The following is a 22,240-nucleotide window of genomic DNA, read 5'->3' as shown; positions in this document are numbered from 1 at the left end:
CTTAACAGTTAATGAGTAGTACGATTTCAATCAAAAAGGCCTCTTGCTAGAAGATGGACTGTAATCCACCTGTAAGTAGTTGAAAGTCTGTGATTTTAAGGAGTTGGACTAACAATTTTTTGTCACTGAAAGTACATTAAATTTGTGAAGCTGACATCATCCTTATTAAATGAATTAACCACGGCGGGGTTGAATCAAGGGTTGGACTTGATCTCGGAGGTCTTTTCCAACCCAGTTGATTCTGTGATTCTGTGAAATTATGCCTAAATGAGCTTTATTTTTGGTTGCTACTCTTTTGCACAGGAAGTTACTATTTTACAAATTAAATATTTTCTGAATGTAGGGTGAAGGAGCTGATGGTTGATCCTAGTGCTTCAGGAGATATCTGTCCTATTATACACCATGCTCCCAATCAGATTGATGACTTAGAGGCACAGTGGGGTGTGGGGAGCTCTCCTCAGAGAGATGATCTCAAACTGCTTTGTGAACAAAACGTGAGTGGTTTACAGCATTACATGGAAAGAGATGATAAATACAGTGGCAGAACAAATACAGAGTAATGTGTATTTATAACCTGTTAGCAATATCAATAAGTAGATACAGCATGCTTCCTCACCTCTTCGTTTTATGGTATTATCTTCATTCCCATACACACACAAAAAAGGTTTCTTGAATGCTGAGAGGAGAATGTTTTACTTTTCTTTATCTTCCTTGCTGATTAGGGCTTTTAATATCTAGGCAGGGTTTGCTCTAGGCTCTCACATTTTTAGTGTGCGTTTTTCCAGTATAACTTCATCTGTTATTAGATAGTTCGAAGTAGCCTGAGAAATGCATCTGTTTTATTTAACACTCCCATGGTTTTGACCATTATTTTTCCTGCATGGAACACCTGTTTTTGAGTGAGTTTGCCCGTCTCCATGTTTAGAAATCTGGTTACCCATCATTCCTCTTCCCCACATCTTGATTTTCATGTAGTGAAACACCAGAGAAATGTTCAGGAGAAAGCCACATCATGTTCCCAGGATGTCTCCCCGGGCTGCATAAGTGGAGATCTGGGACTGAGAGGCATTTTCTAAAGGGCATTTTTGCCCTCCATACTGATTATCAGCTCTAGTCCTGGTTCCTTAAATGTTCAACTTCATTTGTGAAAATGCTGATGAAAGGTAGAAAAGATAAATCCTTACGACCCTAAATTATTTTTCTCAAGACTCTCTGCCTTTTCAAACACCTCTTCATGGTGTTTGTTGTATTTCTTATTTTAGTAACTATCTTCTTCCAGGACTCTGTTTTATAAGAACATGCTAGTGATTCCAAGAGCTTCCCACTGGACAGTCCTTCCAGCCAGATATCCTTTCATAGCATACTTTTTTGTTGTTCATGTGGAATTCAATTAAGCTTTTCAATGTGTTTTTAAAAAGATTTTAAAGGCATATTATAAAAAACCATATTGTCTTGCAGCCTACCTAGTGCTTTCCCCTTTGATTGTGATTAACTATTTACGTCTAAAGAATTCCTGTTTGTCCCAATTTGTAAATCCATGTTGTGCATTCTTCTAATGTATTAATCACTACATACTTTTTAGATTTTTCACTTTATATTTATTCCACTTTTTTTTCCAAAGGGTTAATTTAATTTTGATTTCCTGAAATGTATTGAATGTAATTGCTGTTCTCTTTTTTGAAAATTGGCACAACAAAAAGGCCAGACAGAAAACAAGTTTTCTTATTAAAACCTACTAGAAATTAACATTCTTCCCTTGTGACTTCTTTCTCCCACTATTTTAACTTGGTTTTTTTTCCATGGGGAATATTCTGTTTTCCAGTATCCACTAGTGTTAGTGGCTGGAAATTTTTAATGATTAATAATTAAATTTAACTCTGTGAACAGTTTAAATTCATTGCTCTCTCGGCTCATTTCTGGAGATTTTCTTGTTTAAAGTATTGTTTTATTTTTGACAGATTCTGCTTTCTGCATATTTCTTTTCATGTTCTGTGATGGGATGGATCATATTCAATATATTTCCTGTAGCCACAGTTCTTTCCAGACTAACAAGCTTAACTATTGCTTTTAGGAAGAGGAAGTTTCTCCACAGTTGTTTACTTTCCATGAAGCTGTGTCACAAATGGTGGAAATGGAAGAGCAAGTATTAGAAGATCACAGGGCTATCTTCCAGGTAAAACATGGAGCTCTTCTTTGTTTTATCCTAATCCAGGAATTCAGATTTTCCCAATGAAGGTGCATACTCTTGAAGATGTAGGATATCATCTGGTCATTTTGCTGCTGTCAGAGATTTCTAAATTGTTTTATTATACTAAGCCCATTGTAGCAAAGAAATAGGAACAGATGTTTAGATCCCATAACCATTATTCTTTGTCCCCATGATGAAAGAGAAGGATATTTTCCTACCACCCCAGAAATTTAGTGAAATTTTCCTTTTCTTCTCAACAAATGTTCCTAAATAGACTGTGTTCATTGTAAGAAAAGTTGCTATTTTCTTTTTACTATTTCAACTATTTACTATATTTTCTGTGATAGTAATTTTCCAGCATTAGTGACTGTTTTTTCTAGTTGTGGGGAGTTTACTCAGATTGATCTCAAAATTTTCAATTTCACTGTCTAATCTATGCCAGTATTCCTATGCCAAAGCTGGCAATTAATACTAATGTGTCTATATAGTAATGTCTCTATCAGCATCATTTCTGTGTGGTCATCTCCCTCTAAGGTACAGCAATACTCCCTCCAAGTATTTTCTCTAAATATCCTTTCATGACATCTTCCTCTGAGATACTGAGATCCAGAAGAAACAAATATATTTCTAACTGCCTGTTTGCTTCCTTTTTACAGATACATAAGGTTTTCACTTGCTATTAGTCAGGGTCTTTGAAAGGAGTACTGACTACATAGTGTAATGCTGGTCAGTACCATGGAGCCTTTTACATTCACAAAATAAATATATATGAGTTACTACTTTTCAGAAGGAAATGTGAATTGCTTCTGTTAATAACCTTATAATCTTTAGACAGGCTGTCCATTTTGAGCATCTGCTGCAAGAAAATAGCAAAACATTAAATCTATAGGGAATACACATCTCCTCAATTTAGGTATCTAACTTAGTGGAACATTGATGTGTGTTCATGCAATACAGTAGGATGCAAAATAACACATTTTACAACAGATGTAGAGATTTAGTTATTGTGAAACATTATCCCTGAAGTAAAGCATGCAGAAGTGTGAAAGTCTTATACCATATGCCATAACTGTGTCCTAATGCTTGCAACTTCTGGAGAGACAAACTGCATTAGTTTAAGATGTTACTGCTTCTGTGTGTCCATCTGGCCTTATGCTGGAGATTACTGCTCCTCACAGCAGTCATCAGAAGGAAATGTGTCTGAGTCTCAGCTACCTTCGTTTGCAGCATTACTTGTCAGTTTATGTCATGGGTGAAGATGGGCTGCACCAATACAAAATCTACAAGCTGTAACATGCAGAAGTTGTCTTCTGTCAGCTTTTTCCTGGAAGCTGTTGATTCTGGGATACAAAACATCCTATCCTAACAAAAATCTCTAAAATAGATTAGATGAATGAATTGTACTATAGAGGTCTTGTTCTTCCTTTGTTTCTTGTCAGCTGCTTACTTTATTTTTAATCAAAGCACTTCCAATGGGATCGGTTCTCCTGATCAGAGCTTTGCATGATTCTGTAAGCTTTAAGCTCCTGGTTGCATTCTTCTTTGCTGCAAGGCTTTTTTCTTTTCTTTTTTTTTTCCCTCTTTTTTTATTTGTAATATTCAGAGTGCAAAGATGCCTAAGAGATGTTTTAACCATCTTTTACAGTACTCTTATCTATCTGGGGAGTTAGCTCTTGCAATAGAGAGATTAAAAAAGCTCTTCTTTTATACACCTTCTCTCAAAACTGGTTTTGAGTATGGACAGAATTATTTTGGCTCCTTGACTGTAATAATGACACTGTGATTATATTCAGTGGTAACCATCCCATACTTAAAACTGAAGTCTGGGTTCAAGGTTTGATACCTACATAAGTGTACATAACCATGACATAAAGTTCTTAATTTCTTAGTTTTACAACCATTTAAGTTCTGAATTTGAAGAGAACTGTGGCAGCTGGGGTTTATCTGTTGCTGTTATGACCATTGGAGTTAAGAAACTATGTAGAAAACATAAAATTTTGCTGAATTAGGAATAAGGATTCATTTTAGGATTGAAACCTGTTATAGTGAGGTGACTAGACAGTAAAAGTGTGGTCATCTTGAGAAAAGGAGTAATTCAGCTCTTTGTCTTGAAATTTGCCTTGAAACTTTGCTAATGTATTTAGTTGAGTTTTTTTTAACTTTTACCTAGGAATCTATTAGATGGCTGGAAGATGAAAAAGCTCTTCTTGAAATGACAGAAGAAGTAGACTATGATGTGGATTCTTATGCTACCCAACTTGAAGCAATTCTAGAGCAAAAAATTGATATTCTGACCGAACTTAGAGGTAGATTGCTTTTAATCACTTTTGTGTGCATTTTCATATGCCATGGAGACTTGCAGTAATAAGGAGAAGGAAAAAAGAGTGTGGTTATGTTTTGGGGTCTTTTTTCACCTTATGCTGTCCTGTAATGTTCTGTGAAAGGAACATTTATTCTGCTGCCTAAGAACAAGTTCACATCTGTATTCAATCCATCCTAGTTTAAAGGAAGAGTCTCCTTTACCTCCAGGAAGTATAAACTTGATCCTGCAACTTTGGGTTGTTTTTTTCTTTGTTCCAAAAGAATAAAGGAAGGAAAAAGGAAATCCAAAAGAACTGTACAGAAAAAAAAAAAAAGGTAATACAATGAGGAAAAAGTAGTAGGAAATCCCAGTTCCTGTTCTATTGCACTCTGTAATGTAGCAGGGAGCCTGCTGTTGTTTTTCAGTCTGTGCTTAAGAGTAACATCAAGTTCTGAGTAGCTTGGCTGTTAGCCTATTTTTCCTTAGCAGCCTTTCTGTTGAAATTTTGTCAGCCTATGTTGAAAAACCAACAGCAGATAATTCTTAGTTCCCAAAACTGACTCTTCCACTTGTCTTCTAAAATCAGCATGTCAGCTTGGTACCTCGTGGAGATTAATTTTTCATTTTAGTTTCTGTATCTCTCTGCATTCCAGCAGACATGCAATACAGGTTTGGGTTTTTTATCTGTGTTAGAAAACTCCTTATAAGATAAAACCTTACATTTTACTCAGATTGAGTATCTGCTATAAGTTAGAAGAATACATCAAGCAAATTGGATGTGACCTGCTTGCTTTGTACGCATGTATTGGCACCAGTATACTTTAGCAAATAATTAGATGTACATTCCTTTGCTTCTTAGGGATGATGGCTTCCTCTTCAGGGAAAGACAATTTGAGACAACAGCAGTGGAAAAAATAGTTTAGGTGACTCCCTGTTCTTCCATAACTTATTAGATATGGCTTTTGAAATAAGATACTGGAGATAAAGGATATCTGAAAGATCCTTGCATCTTTACAGACAGCATGATACATATATAGCTTTACAGTAGGGAAGAACTGTTAAATCAAAGATTCTTTCTCACAGTAACTTTTGTGTTATGTTCATGGCACATAATGGTCACTGAATATTTCAACTTTTATTCCTGTCACTTTTGGACTGACTTTTTTATGCTGTCATTTTGGTTTCCTTCTCATTCTTGGGCATATTACTGGGGAATGGGAGTGGAGGAGGAATACAAATATGAAAGAATGACATACTTCTTTTCTCGGGTTTCTTCCATTCTCGTGCTAGCTATGATGAAACAAATGATTGATGCATTTATCTATTTACTTCCCAAATTTAATCACAAATGCTTTTCACATTCATAGAAAAGTTGTTATCATAGAATTACAGAATGGTTTTGGTTGGAAGGGACCTTAAAGATCATCTCATTCCAACCCCCTGCCACAGACAGGGACACCTTCCACTAGACCAGGTTGCTCCAAGCCCCATCCAACCTGGCCTTGAACACTTCCAGGGATGAGGCAGCCACAGCTTCTCTGGACAACCTGTTCCAGTGCCTCACCACCCTCACAGAGAAGAATTTCTTCCTAAGAAGAGACAGGGATGGTATCTAAGAAGGGACTAAGTTGCTAAGCAACTTCTTTGTATGATGAGTATTAAATTTAAGCTTATCTCAGTCCTCTTGTAGTTTGTATCTTCAGCTATTTTTGTGGAGGAATGTTCTTTGTTTTGCATTAAGGACAATATGTGGGGCATCAGGCCTTAGTTTCAGGATCTATGTTGAGCACAGGCACATCAGTACTCATTCTCTCTTTTTCATTAAAGATAAAGTGAAATCTTTCCGGGCAGCTCTACAAGAGGAGGAACAGGCCAGTAAACAGATCAACCCAAAAAGACCACGTGCCCTTTGAAATGGGACTCTGCTGCTAACGGAATCTATGAACCTGTACTGCTGTAGGACACATTTGTTACAAAACCCAGTGGCCGTAAGAACTCGACTACTTCAAAGTGTAAAACTCTTAGAAATGTCCTGCTTATTATTCATCTGAATTATATTTTCAGTTTTGTGTGAAATGCTCCTATGATGTCTACGAAATGCTTCTAGGCCAGACAGTACAACTGTGCAGGGTTCAGATCTGCGAAGCACTTTGTTTAAAATTTCATTTATTCAAATTGTGAATTTTATGTTTGGAAATATTTGCCATGTTTTTAATAATGAAGCAAAACTGTGGCAATTGAAAAGTCACAGTATTTCCTTTTAACTATGTTCAGTTTTGTTACAAAGACCAGTTGTGCACTTTTAAATTGTGTTGCTGCATGCATACCTCACTAGTGGTTTTATATAACTTCTACAGATAGCTGTGCTTACCTCTTCCCATTCTGTGCCTTGATGAAGGCTACTTAACCCTAAACATCCTCTCTCTGAAGCACAGCCTTAACAAACAACATTCCTTATTTGTCAATATAAATTACTTTGAGTGTGTGTATATTTTTTAAGTATTTTGAGGCTTTTTTTTTTTTTGGTGGCCGATGCATTTCACAGCATGTGCCATATCCTTCAAACAGGAACTGCAGGAGCTGTTAGAGTGAACATACAGCTGGGCATTCCATCCTCCTTGTAAAATATCTGGAATTTATGTTTATTTCAATACCATAATGAATAGCTATATAGCATTTTCTCTGTAATTAAAAAGAAAACACCAAAAAAGAGGTAAAAATGAACAAAAAATACATTGGTTGATGTATAATAAAGAGTAATGTTTAAGTACTGAGGAGAGTTGTATCTTAGAATAATGCAGATAGATATACAGTATGTGTTATGGTGTGATAATGCTGTCAGAATAAAGGTACAATCTGACATCTGCATATGGATAGGCTAAGTGTCAAAATTCAGGGATCCATCTAAAGAAATGCGTTTCACATATTGTTAAAATTTGGCTTTTGATGCATGACAGGCTTACATGTACATTAACTGTAGTTTGCAGATAGTTTAAGTAGCTCTGATGCTTAAAAAAAAGTAACTAATACCTATTTTTCCCTTTGTACAGTGCCAGAAGCTGAAAAGTGAGGTGAAATTGAATCATTTGAGGATTTGCACAATATCTCTACCTAGTACTAATGGAAATCCTATAAATACCTGAATTCTGTCAAATGCATCATTTGTATCAGCACTTTTTAGGTGGTGATATTCAAGTTATTTTTGCAAGTCAGTACCCAACAAAGATTGACCTTCCATGTACAAATGAATTGTCAAATGAAGAATTGTAGACCTCTCTAGGAGTTCTTTCCATTTCCACGAGTTCATATCAGCAGACTTTCCCTTGGAACTGTTTAAAAATTACTTTTGTAATACAAACCTGTTTGTTTGTGCCAGGCCTGGAGGAAATAAAGGAAAGGCAATGAAAAGAGAGTTAATTGAGCCAGGAATTCTTGTAGTATTTAATATTTGTATGTCCCATAGGAAGGTAGGCTATGGGAAGCTCTTGTCACATTGTGGTTAAAAATAAAAAAAAATCATCATGGTAGAAACATTGAAGCCTCAAGTTTTGAGTGTACGAATGACTGGTATCATAAAAAGCATTGTTAGAAAGTGCCAAACCTGTTTAAAGAATAATACACATCAAATTAGATGGCCTACGCCCAGGACTGTTGAGAAAGGAAATTGGCCAGGAGACTATTGGCAAATAGACTTCACAGAGCTTCCACGGCAAAATAGGTACAGGTGTTTATTGGCACTGGTAGATACTTTTTCAGGATGGCCAGAAGCTTTTCCTTGTTGCACCAACAAAGCTAGGGAGGTGGTAAAGATTTTATTGAAAGAAATTATCCCAAGGTTTGAAATGCCAGTGGGAATGTCATCAGACAGAGGTTCACACTTCATTGCTGAAAATAGTGCAAAGCCCAGCTAAAACATTAGGGGTGAAATGGGACTTGCATACTCCATGGAGACCTCAGTCAAGGGGAAATTAGAAAGAATGAATCAGAGTATAAAAAGACAAATTAGCAAGATTTGCCAGGAATCATAATTAAAATGGCCAGATGCCCTTCCTTTGGCCTTACTGAGGGTACGATTTAGACCTACATCCAAGGAAAAGGTGAGCCCATATGAAATATTGTATGGGCGACCATATCAGGTTACAGAAAGCAAAGGGAATATCCAAATTGGTGGGGATCAAAATCTAGCAGGATATGTTATATCTCTAGGGAAGGTGTTGTCTTCTCTCCACAGATATGTTGTGATGGCAGCACCCACGCCGCTAGATGTTGCCCCCATCCATACCAACCCAGAGACTGGGTATACCCCAACAACTGGATTGAAGAACCTCTCCAAGAAAGGTGGAAGGGACCATATCAAGTGCTGCTAACTGTCAATAATGCTGTGAAGATGCATGGAGTAGATTCATGGATCCACTACAGCTGAATCAAGCCAGCTTCAAACCCAGAAGAACCTTACTGGACAGTATAGCAAACAGCAAATCTGCTGCAGATAAAGCTGCAATGGAACCAGAGACTTTAAAATGAAAGATGTTAAATGGTTTATCTTTTTGTGTTTACAGAACAGTATTTCCAGTATTACAACATGGTTATTTGTTCCTGGATTAGTCAACCATCCTAGCAAGGCCTTGCAACTAACGATTGTAATGGCAAGTATGGCTTCAAGTGTCTGAGGTGTAAGTGGTCTTTAGGGAAAGGGAGCAATGTCCTTTTCCCTAAAGACCACTGTAACATGACACAAACAGAACAAATACTACCTGACGCTTGGAAGAAAAATTCACATCTAAAACTAGTGCAAGTCATAACACTGATAACAAATAGTAGTAATTGTTGGATTTGTTCTCAATTTCGTATTCATTCAGATGAAAGTATTCAGATGATAGGACTTCCAACACCAAGTGTATTCTCCAATGCTCTTCCCCCAACTGGAGTGATGCACCTTTTGGAGGGAGAAACAGCCCAACCCCCTATAGATCAACAAATCCTGTCGGTAGAAGTAGTAGTCACTGAGACCTCCTGTGTTCAACAATGCCTAAAAGGACCAGGAGCAGCCCAGGAGCAGCCCCTCACCGGAAAATGGAGTCACCTAATTGTAAGCAAGGAGTGTTAGTAGGAGATTATCTCAAGTGTCATTCGTATTTGGATGTAACAGGAATGAGTATTTTAAATACACAATGGTGGCCTATTCCAGATAATATGGGATACTACTGGCTTTGTGGAAACCAGACTAGAAAAGCTCTACCCCTTGGATGGCAAGGAATATGCACCATTGGAGTTGTAGTACCAAAAGTAGATGTCATTGATAAATCAGAATTCCCCAGAGGACATCTGCAATATTTTATAACAAGACATAAATGAACTTTAAATTGATTAGTCGAGAGGTCCTCTGGATTCCACATGTTTGTGAGAGTACTCCTACCATGGTTAGGAGTACCTGAATTGGAGAAGGCTATAGTGAACATATCCAGAGTTATCAAACAACTAGAAAACTGAAAAAATGATGCAATCAGCGCTTTGCAGCGAGAAATTACCAGCTTTTCAAAAGCAGTAAAAAAAAAATCGAATAGCTCTAGATCTGCTTTTGGCTTCCAAAGGTTGTGTGTGCACAGTCTTTAACACCAGTTGCTGTGTATACATGGATCAGACTTTGAGAATTCAAACTGATTTGGAAGAAATTAGACGGAACAGCAAATCTTTCATGAAATAAAAAAAGGTCAAGTGGAAGATGCGTTTTATTGGATGACATCATGGATCCCAAATTTAAGCAAGAAAATTGATTGGCATACTTATCACAGTTTTGATATTAATTGTTGGTTTATGGGTTTTATTCCAAATTTGAAAATTAGGATGTAACAGAATGTGTGGACTAGGTTGATAAAATAAGTGGATATGAGACTTTAAAGAAATGATATTGAAGTCTCAAAGGAGGAATTTGTTACTGAACAAGTTATATTTCTTTATAAAGGGGCCTATGCAGCAGTGGGGGGGAAATTGTTTAGAGGAAATTTAATCCATGAAATAGATAACGGATGATGGGCGAGCTCTGGGTCATGTCCATGTGTTAAAAAAACAAACTAAAAGTTTAGAGCCTGACATGCTTCAGTGCTCTTAGACCTGAGAGAAATTTATTGTTGAGACCTGGACGCAAAGAATGCAGAATTTATAAACCACAAAGACACAGAAACCAGACATGAAGAAGAAACTAACAAAGACAATTACTGAGACTCTCCCTACTGTGGAAAAAGATAATAAAAAGACTAAAATGAGGACTAATTAGCATGAGAAGCAAGAAATCAATAACCAATAGAAGATAGAATGCTAATTAATGAAGAGAACTACATAACTTGTAAGCCAATGAACACTAATTCCTTTGTTTGCTAAAATGTATAAATAGTTAAAAATTTGATAACTGACATACATGTTTTATGGAGCTATCCTGATGTACCTCAACACTGAATAAAGTAATATTGGCTTTCCAACCTAACAAACTGATTAGAGAGTTTATTTCCTGGTTTTCTGTTACAGCAGGGCTATAAATACAGCACATAGCATGAGATCTCTTATTCTAGGTTGTCTGGAGAATAGACTCTCCAGGGGAAGTTACTAGGCAGAGCACATAAATATGGGAATATAGACAGCCCCAATGTCATAAAGAGCAACAGCATGTTTTCCTAGCTAAATACACGTTATTTAATAAACAGTAAGTAGGAAGTCAATTGCATTGGCTATTTAGGCTTTGTTTTATTGCCACATGGTAAGGGGTGATACTGACAGAGAGGTAAATAACCCAGAATAATACCCATTCCATGTAACTGTGGATGAGTAGAAGGCAGGAAAAACCTGAGGAAGAACAAATAACAGGGGGAAAGATAAAAAACAGTTTAAAAATTTATCTGGGTCAGAATGCTCACTGTTACACTGTTCTATATAAACAGCTAGAATTATTTCTTCTTTTATCAGTCCTGGAGGGATCTCCCTTGTTCCAGTACTTATTATCTAATGCAAATCTTATGTTTCAACCTTGAAAAAAAATTTTTTAAAGATGATTCTTAGCAATTTCTGGTGATAAAGCAACATGACATTCTAACTCACTAACTCCATATGACATAAATGATCTATAAGTTTATAATCTGAAACTGCAGTTTATAATTAAATAATCCTCTATTGTTGGTACACAGTATGAGTGGGCACTTTGTTGCTGTTGTTACAGAGTCCAAGTGCTGTTACACAGGAGGAAACAGATCAAGTTGTGGGGCTATACTTGCACACAGTAACTCCTTATCCAGTTATACATAGAGATATCTGAGAGTCCAGCCTATGGATTTCATCAGATACTTTTTCAATATTTGGTATTCCCAAAAATAGAGAAACAAAAATCAAGTTATTTAACATTAGACACTGTCATAGGTTTACTTGTTCTAAAAAACCAAACAATGTAGGGAACCAAACAGGTGTTCAGGCTAGAGGCCCTGAAACAGCAACTCAGCCAGAGGCCTCAGAGATAACGCTGGAATCTACCAAGTGACCTTGGGCAGCCTGTGAAAGGGAGAAAAGAAACTGCTAACTCCAGTGGAAGAATACCTGTGATGAGTACCTGCACCCAAAGATAAAAATAAGAAAGAGAAAACTGTTTTAGACTGATACCACTTGTAAAATATATACCGGTATATATTTAGCAATAGTAGTGTGTTGTTAAAAGGTTTGAAAGGAGTGCGTAAATTTAAAAAATGTGTGTAACAGTGTAAAAAGTAGATCCCTGTATGCTTCTTTTTCTGTAACATAGAAATCATTGCGCTGTGATAAAAATATGTTAATGTAAACATTGCATGCTTTTTCCGCCATTATCCGGGGACGACGAGGACGAAGAATAAATCCTCTAATTTGTAATGCAGTCAGATTGTCTTATTTAACAGCCAAAAGACGTTTTAAAAAGTGTAGAACTGCATTAGATAGATTTTCAGGCGTTGGCATTTGGCACCCGAACAGGGCTCAGTTCTGATTCCTGATATTCAGGAACAGACTGAGAGAGCCCCATTGGGAATAACAGGTCCGTTACCTCAGCCACGCAGCACGACTGGACTTCAAGAGACGATGCAGAATCCCTCACTGCAGGACAGGAGGTGAGCGGTTGTGGATGATTTGAGAATAGCAAAAAATTCGAAGAAATTGTAAAAATGGGGTTAAACATGTCCTCTGAACAAAAAGACGTATATGAATTTATGAGACGCCTGCTCAAAGAGCACAAATCAAAGGTAGAGGATATACCTCTACAAAATTTGCTACTTTGGGCACAGAAAAATCAAACAGGTCTAACAATTTCTAATGTTTTTAGTGTGGTGGAGTGGGACCACATAGGAATTGAACTCTGGGATGTCGCGACTCAGGGTGATAAGCAAGCTGCTAGCATTTTAAAGCCATGGCATTTAGTTTTTGAGACTCTAAAAGAAAAATCCACTAGAAAAACGCCACTCCCAGAGCAAAAAGAAATCAAAAAACCCGCCTACTCATCCCAGGAGGTGGAGAAAGGGGAAGTTAGCTCGCAAGCTGCAGATCTGCCGTAAGTGGAAAGCCCCTGCCCCCAAGTGCTCATAGCTATCGCAGCATCCGTGGGGGGGGAGTCCTCAGGAGGCACAGCCACCACTCCGGTCACGGGTCGGGTCCTGTCGTATCCATCTGCCCTTCCACCTGCACCCCGAGCAAGCAAACATGGCTACTCTGGTGCCGCTGGGCTCTATTCCTCTCGCTGGAGGGCTGAGGGGACCCCTCCTCTCGCCGCCCTACCAGCTCAGGAATTTTTAACTACTCCACTCCAAGGTGGCGCTGGCTCCCTCCCAGAGGGAAGGGGCGACTACACACCAGGAAGTGGTCCACCTGTGAGGTCACTAATCTGCACCTCTAGGTTCCTGCTGCCCACTTCCGTCCTGGCAAGGAATTCCTGGGAGCTGTGTCCCTACAATCAGGAACAAGAACAGAGTTTAATCCCAGCCGACCCAGTGGACAAATGGGCTCATGTTAGAAAGGCGGCAGCAGAAGAAGGAGACTTGCACATGGTGCAAGCCTTCCCAGTCATCTATCCAGCTAATCAGCCACCTCATTGGGAGCCTGTTCCATATCCAGTTTTAAAAGATCTGAGAAAGACAGTTACAGAATATGGATTAGAAGATCCATTCACAAAAGGGCTTTTGGATTCCCTATTCAGCACCTGTGTGCTAACCCCCTACGATTGTGCAGGGATAGCGAGGATGCTTTTAACAATGATGCAATATACATTATTAGAGGCAGAATGGAAAAAGTTAGTAAAAAAGCAGGCAGAGGAAATGTCAGCAGCAATAGGGGTGCCAGCAAATCAAATTACAAATATTCTTCCAGGAAAAGGACCTTATGCCACTGCAGCGACCCAAGCTCAAATCCCATTACTTGATTTAACCCTTGCTAAAAACCTAGCATTGCAGGCACTCATAAAGGTACCAGATACAGGAGCGACTACGCAGTCCTTCACCTTAATAAAACAAGGTGTTAAAGAGGTGTTTATGCAGTATGCAGAACGACTGCAGAATGCAATAAATAAACAAATAGACTATGCTCCTGCACAAGAAATTGTTTTCAAAAATATTGTGATAGAGCATGCCAACGAGGACTGTCAGAAGATTCTGCGCAATCTCACCATTGCAGAGATGCTGGAAGTATGCAGAACCGTTGACTCACAAATTTCTAAAAATCCCTCTGTAGCCAAGGCGCTGGTCACCTTGAAGGTCCCTACTCCAAATTCTGAATCACAACCTGACCCTGAACCACAACCTTTGTGCTACGAATGTGGACAAAAGGGACATTTTCGGAAGGATTGTCCAATGATAAAACACCGTGTTAAGCCTACAGTATGCCCTTGCTGTCACAAAGGACCGCATTTTGCCAGAGAATGCCATTCTAAATATACAAAAGATGGTTCCCCACTGCCTCATCCAGGGGAAGGGAGAAAGGCTTCGGGAAACTAAGACATGAGCGCACAGAGAGGTCACATGACGACAAAGAAAATCTCCAAACTCCCAACCTTTCACTTAAGTCAACTAACTGAAGCAGGACTAGACCTGAGAAGCAAATATGATATAGCAATACGAGAATCAGAGAGTTAAATTCAGAATGCAGGCTCCAAGCAAAAGCATAGAGAATTTAATCTTAGAGACAGCAGAGGTAATAATTCATTAAAGAATGCAGGACACACTGACATGAAGGAACATAGCATAAAGTGCACAGGAAAGCAGAAGGAATGAAAGATAAGGAAAGAAGATGAGCCAAGGCTTAGGTACTCTTGCCAGATATCAGGAACTTCTGCCAAATATACTAGGAAACCAGCCAAATTAGAAGAGTTCAAGAGTTTATGATGATGAGGAGAAGAAAGGACGAGGGGTCATGAGGCCGAAGAACAGGAACTACCCCTCGGATTCTCCACAAATTGAAGCCCGCGCCCCTAACTCTGCCTTAACTCCACCTGTTATGAATATTAAAAGCAGATGTTGCAATATTATGAATATTCATGCAGTATGATGCAATTGCTTGGCAAAAACTGTATAAAAGTCCAGCTGTCCATTACCACTTTGGAACTCTGTGTCCAACGAGAGCTGGGAGTTCCCCGACATCGCAATAAAATACCTCCTGCTTATAGACTGAAAACTCTGTCTCTGAGCAGTTTCTCCATGCCTTTTTGGGGGCATAAAATTGGCATCATCCCTACAAAAATACCCTGCAAGCAATACTGAGATAGATTTAAGCCCTTCAAAATCAATCAACCTATTTGATAACTAAATACATGTAGTCTCTACAGAAATTCAAGGTCCTCTACAGGATGGTTACAATGGGTTACTGATAGGGCATGCATCAACTTCTGTACTAGGAATGTGTGTGCTGCCTGGAATCATAGATACCAACTTTGCAGGAGAGATAAAAGTGATGCTGTGGACACCTGCACCTCCTGTCCATATAGAGGCAGGTACTCCCATTGCTCAACTTATCCTGATCGTGCCTGTCCAATGAAGTTTGACTCCAATCAGGAAGAAAAACCAAACTCTAGCATGACAAATGGGAAATAGATGATTTTCTCTCCTGGGTTCAGCCCTTGTCAGCACAACGTCCAATTCTACATTGCTCCTTATACAACTCTGGGAGAAAAGAGACAATTCACCTAAGAGGCTTGGCAGACACAGGTGCTGATGTGACTGTCATCTCTATTCAAGATTGGCCACCTTTCTGGGCACTCATGGAGCCAGAGAAAGCACTGAGGGGAGTGGCAGGAGTTACAGCACCAAAACAAAGCCTGCATCCTATTGTGATCACAGGCCCTGAAAAACATTCAGCCATGGTTCGTCCCTTTGTTTTGAACCTGTCAATCACATTGTGGGGCCGAGATGCTTTGGGACAATGGGGACTTGGTCTTACTACAAATTTGTCCTAATGGCCACTGAACAGCAGCTGGTCCCTGCCCTAACCTGTATGACAGATAAGCCGGTTTGGGTGGATCAGTGGCCTATTAGAAAGGACAAGCTGCAACATCTTCAAGCCCTCATTCAAGAAAAACTTTTAGCAGGACATATTTGTGCTTCTACCAGTCCCTGGAATTCCCCAGTGTTTGTGATCCAAAAAAGAAGTGGCAAGTGGCGTCTATTGCATGATTTGAGATGCATTAATGAAGTCGTCGAACCTATGGGGGCTGTCCAACCAGGCCTGCCTTCGCCATCAGTGCCTCCCCAAAACTGGCCACTTACTATAATCGACCTAAAGGACTGCTTTTTCTCCGTTCCTTTACACCCCAGAGATGCAAGGAGGTTTGCTTTTTCAGTACCATCTATCAATGCCAGCGAACCGCATGCTCACTATCACTGGAAGGTTCTACCTCAAGGGATGAAAAACAGTCCAGTTTTGTGTCAACTGTACGTGTCCACTGCATTGTCACCTGTACGTCAGCAATACCCAGAAGTCCGCATTTACCACTACATGGATGACATTCTGATCTGTGCAGCTGATAAGGAACTAATGCAAAGAGCCCTCAAAACAACAATTGAAGCTGTCAACACTTATGGGCTTCAAGTATCACCAGAAAAAGTCCAGCAGGAATCTCCTTGGCATTACTTGGGATGGAAAATAACCCAAACAGCCATTCATCCCCAGCATGTTTCTCTGTCAACCTCAGTGCAAACCCTCAATGATTTGCAAAGACTACTGGGAGCTATCAACTGGCTAAGACCTATTTTGGGTGTTTCCACTGATGAACTCTGTCCATTGTTTTGCCTGCTTAAGGGAGATCCAGAATTAACCTCGCCCAGACAGCTAACACCAGAAACTGTTGCTGCTTTACACACTGTGGAGCAAAAACTCAATTCCTGCCAGGTCAGTCGTTGTCTCTTAAATGAGCCAGTAATATTAATTATCTTAAAGGGACCTACTCAACCTTTTGGTCTCATAGGCCCATTGTATAAGAATAATACTCAGTTTCGTTTATGGGAATGGGTTTTTCTAGCTCATCAGTTTTCTAAAACAGTAACAACTCAGTCGGAAATGATTTCTCGCATATTTCAGAGAGACCGCATTAGATGTTGGGAACTTGCAGGATGTTACCCAAGTACAGTTTTGAATTTCAAACTGCCTTAAGTGATTTTACAGGTCAACTAAGTATTCACTTACCTGCTTGTTCCTTTTTACAGCGCTTGACAGATGCACAAACTGTCTTTACAGATGGTTCAGGGAAGACGGGAAATGCAGTTGTAGTGTGGCAGAAAGATAATGAGTGGTAACAAGATATACATCACATAAATGGGTCACCTCAACTTGTAGAATTATCATCAGTAATCCGAGCACTTACGCTCTTTCTAGGACCTTTAAATATAGTCTCTGACTCACAATATGTTGTAGGAGTGGTTCAGCGAATTGAACATTCCTATCTGAGAGACATCAATCATGAGGCACTATTTGTCTTATTCAAAAAACTATTATTTGTAGTTGAGGAAAGACCATTTTCATTTTTCATTATGCATGTACGTTCTCATACCTTGCTGCCTGGTCCAATTTCAGAAGGTAATCGACGTGCTGATGCTCTTGCAGGACCAGTAATAGTACCTAGGCCATTCAAGCAAGCCAAATTATCACACCAATTTTTTCATCAAAATGCAAGAGCATTGAAAAGACAATTTGGTCTCACATTAGAGCAGGCTCGTTCTATTATAGCATCCTGTCCAGACTGTCAGTTACTTACTCCTATCGCTCCAGAAGGAACTAACCCTCAAGGATTAGAACCCTTACAGTTATGGCAAACAGATGTAACACACATATCATCTTTTGGCAAATTGAAATATGTACATGTGTCAATTGACACATTCTCAGGATTTCTAGTAGCTACAGCTCATTCTGGGGAGAAGAGTCGAGATGTACAATGTCACTTCCTTGCAGCCTTTGCACATATGGGGGTACCTAAACAAATTAAAACCGACAATGGCCCGTCTTATGTGTCCAAACGCACTCAAGAATTTTTTGAGCAATGGGGAATACAACAGCTAACAGGTATTCCACATTCCCCCACAGGTCAAGCTGTAATTGAATGTGCACATCACACACTCAAAGACATGTTACAGAAACAGAAACAAGGAAGTGCAGGTTTAACTCTCCAAGAATGTTTGAATAAGGCTTTGTATGTGCCTAATTTTCTAAACAGAATTGTAGGAGATCTTTCCCCAGCACAACGTCACTTTGTCCCAGCACATTTCCATAGAAAGGAAAACAGAAGTGATGTTTAGAGATCCAATTACTAGAGAATGGCAAGGCTCTTGTCCCTTAATAACCTGGGGAAAAGGTTACGCTTGTGTCTCCACAGATCAAGGCCCGTGATGGATACCTTCGCGTTACTTGCGACCTTACCTTGCCTCATCATCATAGCAACAGCCATGCCTCCTGACTGGACCACCTTTAACCAACAGAACATCTGGGTGATGCTAATGCAACTGGGACTGACACACTGTGTTTTTCTATAGCTACTCCAACTGATCCATTTCGTACTTGCTTAGTAGGTCTTCCTTTCAATCGCACTCAGTGGGTTACTTTTCTACACCAGCACATACCAAGGTGCTCTAGCCTCCACAAGGCACAAGTATTACAATGTGCCAACAATCCAAGCCTTAAAAACAATTTTCCTCGAGTTCCGATTGAACCTCAAGAAATTAACATTATGGGCAGTCTGACTGCACCTTTCTGCTTTCAGTTCAATCCCTCAGATTCAAATTCAAATCATCATTTGACAATTGACGTGTGTCCATCTGGGGTATACCAGAATGCGAGTTTTTGGTGTAAATCATCCAATTCGGTAATATTTAGATCAGGAACGACCCCTCTTGGTCTGCCCAATGGCATGTGCTGGTTTAAAGGTAAACCAGCAGGGGAAATGAACTCAACTCAAAGGAGAGATTATAAGTCAGAATAACAATTTAATAAAATAATACAATAAGTACGATTATACAGACAAACAATTGGTTTTAACCCGCAAAACCCAAATATATAACCCAGCACCCTGGGGCATGAACAGAGTGGTGTTCTTTGGGCCCCCTGAGTCCAAAGGAAAAGGAGAGGGGAAAACCTGTTGGTGAGAGTGCTGTTGCAGTCTGGTCAAGAGTGGTGATTGCAGTCCGATCGAAAAGTGATGGTCTGCAGTCTGGTTGAAAAGTGGTGGTCTGCAGTCTGGTTGAGAGCGGTGATCTGCAGTCTTCATCTGGATCCCACGAGTGGTTAAAAAGGTCCCAAGACTCCAAGATTATATATCCTCCAGTTCAGGCAGGAATGCTCAGTCCTTCCCTCAGGGCAGGGTGTTCCTTAATCGGTGTGAGGACAAGAGCAACTCCTATCTCGCAGGCCTCTTAGCACCTAGTTTATAGCCTGAGGAGTCAGGCTCTATGTGCAGATAGTGTAAATGGTTCATTGATAACAGTTTCTGGGAAATGACATGGAAGACTATAGAATACACAGTTTTGGGTTACACCCATCCAGTGATGAACTGGTCTCAGCTGTCCTAACTAGGACATGGCACTTTCTTAATTTGTGGACCACGAGTGTGGAAAAGTATTCCCACTAGAGCGAAAGGAGGACCATGCACATTTGGAAAATTAACTCTGTCTAACCCTCACAATTTACCCATAAGAAGCCACATTCAGAAAAGACAGAAAAGATTTGTGCACTGATACAATAAAACTTGCAATTCCAATGTACATATTTGGGGTCTGACTGAAGGAGTATTTTCCAGTCTTGTAGCAAATATTGGAACAGCTCATGCCTTGACCACCTTAGATAGGCTAAGTTGCTGACTTACCAAGGAGGCCAATGCTACGAGTTCAGCAATTGATAACTTATTAAACGATGTGAGTTCAGTTAGAAAAGCCACATTACAAAAAAGAGCAGCAATTGATTTTTTGCTATTGGCTCATGGACATGGCTGCAAAGATTTTGAAGGCCTGCATTGCATGAATCTTTCTGATCACTCAGAATCAATTCATCAAAGTCTTGCTCAATTGAAAAGCCTAACAGCGCAACTCAAAGTAGATAAAGACCTAAGTTTAGACAGTTTGTTTAGTTGGTTAGATATTTTTAACCTAGGACCAAAACTCAAAAAAATTGCCATTGTAGCTTTGACTGTCATTTTTGTGGTTTTTTTGTGTTTTGCTCAGTGTGCCATGTTTTTTTTCTTGTGTTTCACATTTGGTTCCCTGTAGCTTTGCACAAGTTTTAGTGTTTCAATTAGAAAATAAAAAAAGGGGAATTGTAGGGAACCAAACAGGTGTTCAGGCTAGAGACCCTGAAACAGCAACTCAGCCAGAGGTCTCAGAGATAACGCTGGAATCTACCAAGTGACCTTGGGCAGCCTGTGAAAGGGAGAAAAGAAACTGCTAACTCCAGTGGAAGAATACCTGTGATGAGTACCTGCACCCAAAGATAAAAATAAGAAAGAGAAAACTGTTTTAGACTGATACCACTTGTAAAACATATACCGGTATATATTTAGCAATAGTTGTTAAAAGGTTTGAAAGGAGTGCGTAAATTTAAAAAATGTGTGTAACAGTGTAAAAAGTAGATCCCTGTATGCTTCTTTTTCTGTACTGTAGAAATTACTGTGTTGTGATAAAAATATGCTAATGTAAACATTGCATGCCTTTTCTGCCATTATCCGGGGACGACGAGGATGAAGAATAAATCCTCTAATTTGTAATGCAGTCAGATTGTCTTATTTAACAGCCAAAAGACGTTTTAAAAAGTGTAGAACTGCATTAGATAGATTTTCAGGCGTCAGCAAAACAAGAATTTTTTTCTTTCCCCTGCCCCACTGCAAAAGAAAGATATTGAATGGGGGAGGGTGGTTTTGCCTTGGGTGATTGATCTACACAAAAGAACTGACTGGCAGTACTGCATTCCAAGCTGATGCCCCTCTCTAAGGCTGTGGGGGGTGTGTGATTTCTTTTCTTCCTCTCCTTGGAAACTGGGGCACTTCACTTTTGCCTTAACTCAGGCAAGGTGTGGTTGTTGGAAAAGTTCCGAGGTTGTTTTGTTCTCGGCGTGGTCATCTGGCTGTTTTCTGGCCCTGGCTTGCCTGTGCCCTATTTTTCCCCCAACTCAGACCTGCTCTGACTTCATCGGAGAGGTTTGACCCATCTACCAAGGAATCTTTCGAGGAGGATGTTGCCCTTTCCCTCATCCGCTCCCGTGTTTGGCAGTGGTTTGTGTCCATTGACGAAAAGGGGGAAATCCTGGCCACAGTCAGACGCAGACAGCGTGAGTTTTTGTGGGAAGAACCCCCTTTTGTCCCCTTTTCCCCTTCCCCTTCTTGGGGGGGGAGGAATCTCCATTCTCGGCTTCTTCCTGCACACTGGGACCCCACGTGGTGACCGCCAGAGCCCAACAGCACCCCCTGCTGACTACCACCAAGGAACTGCAGGTTCTGCTCCTCCAGTGATCCAACAGCGCCCCCTGCTGACTGTGGTTAGAATTGCGCCAAAAGGCAGAAAGTACCGAACTGTTTCCTTTTGAAGGGGATTTTTGGGTACAGGATTATTTTTTGGTTGTTTTTGTGTTCTTTTGTTGTTCTACCAATACACATATATCCTTTAATAAAGGGCTGTTATTTTTCCTTTCTCCATACTTCCTCAATTGGAGCCTCTTAATTTCAGATTTACAATTGGTTAGAGGGAGGAGCTTGGTCTACCTCATAACTCATCCTCCATAGCAAAACACTTTAGTCTCATTAAACTGAGACAGACACCTAAGTGTAGAATTATTTGTGAATATAAATATCATACATTTTTACTACAGTGCCTTCACACCATTCTTCCCCATCATTGTAACTGTTCAGAATAATCACACAGCACATAAGTAATTAACTGTCAAAAGTTTAAATTTTCTTAAATTATTTTCAATCATTTACACACCAAGTTCACCAGGAGAAAGCCTTTATCCTGTTTTGATGTCAAATACAAAAGTGAAACAGTGAACAGTTGTAAGGGAAGCCAAATGCTCCCATTATTTTAAATCAGGGAATTGCAATTCAGCCACAGTTTCAAAGCCACGCTGCACCATAGTGGTGTGGCAGCAACCCAGGTTTGCAGGGCATGTCCCCTGCACAAAGTCCATGTGCCAGTAATGTCTCTTAGCAGTATTGAGAAGACAACAGATTTAGCAACAAGAACGTGCTTCCCTTAACATCTAAGGGGAATTCAAAATTCTGAAAAGTTGTTGTA

At 39.6% G+C, this 22,240-nt stretch overlaps 1 protein-coding gene across 3 annotated transcripts in view; it reads left to right on the top strand.

Annotated features, from left to right (window-relative positions):
• LOC135404388 (kinesin-like protein KIF2A) overlaps positions 1-8,014 on the top strand; it is a 107,754-nt gene extending 99,740 nt beyond the window's left edge. For 2 of the 3 annotated variants that reach the window (XM_064639118.1, XM_064639115.1), the window contains 4 exons: positions 344-494; positions 2,072-2,173; positions 4,359-4,494; positions 6,318-7,119. In XM_064639118.1, coding sequence (XP_064495188.1) covers positions 344-494; positions 2,072-2,173; positions 4,359-4,494; positions 6,318-6,403 — 475 coding nt within the window. In that variant the 3' untranslated portion in view covers positions 6,404-7,119. Of the gene's footprint in view, positions 1-343; positions 495-2,071; positions 2,174-4,358; positions 4,495-6,317 lie in introns of all 3 variants that reach the window. The other variant, XM_064639117.1, reaches the window with a different exon arrangement.
• The last annotated feature ends 14,226 nt before the right edge of the window (positions 8,015-22,240 follow it).

This window comes from Pseudopipra pipra, chromosome W, assembly GCF_036250125.1.
Source record: "Pseudopipra pipra isolate bDixPip1 chromosome W, bDixPip1.hap1, whole genome shotgun sequence".
In the NCBI taxonomy this organism is placed as follows: Eukaryota; Metazoa; Chordata; class Aves; order Passeriformes; family Pipridae; genus Pseudopipra; species Pseudopipra pipra.
Note: the sequence above shows the minus strand (reverse complement) of the source record. Positions and strands in the feature narration are given on the sequence as shown.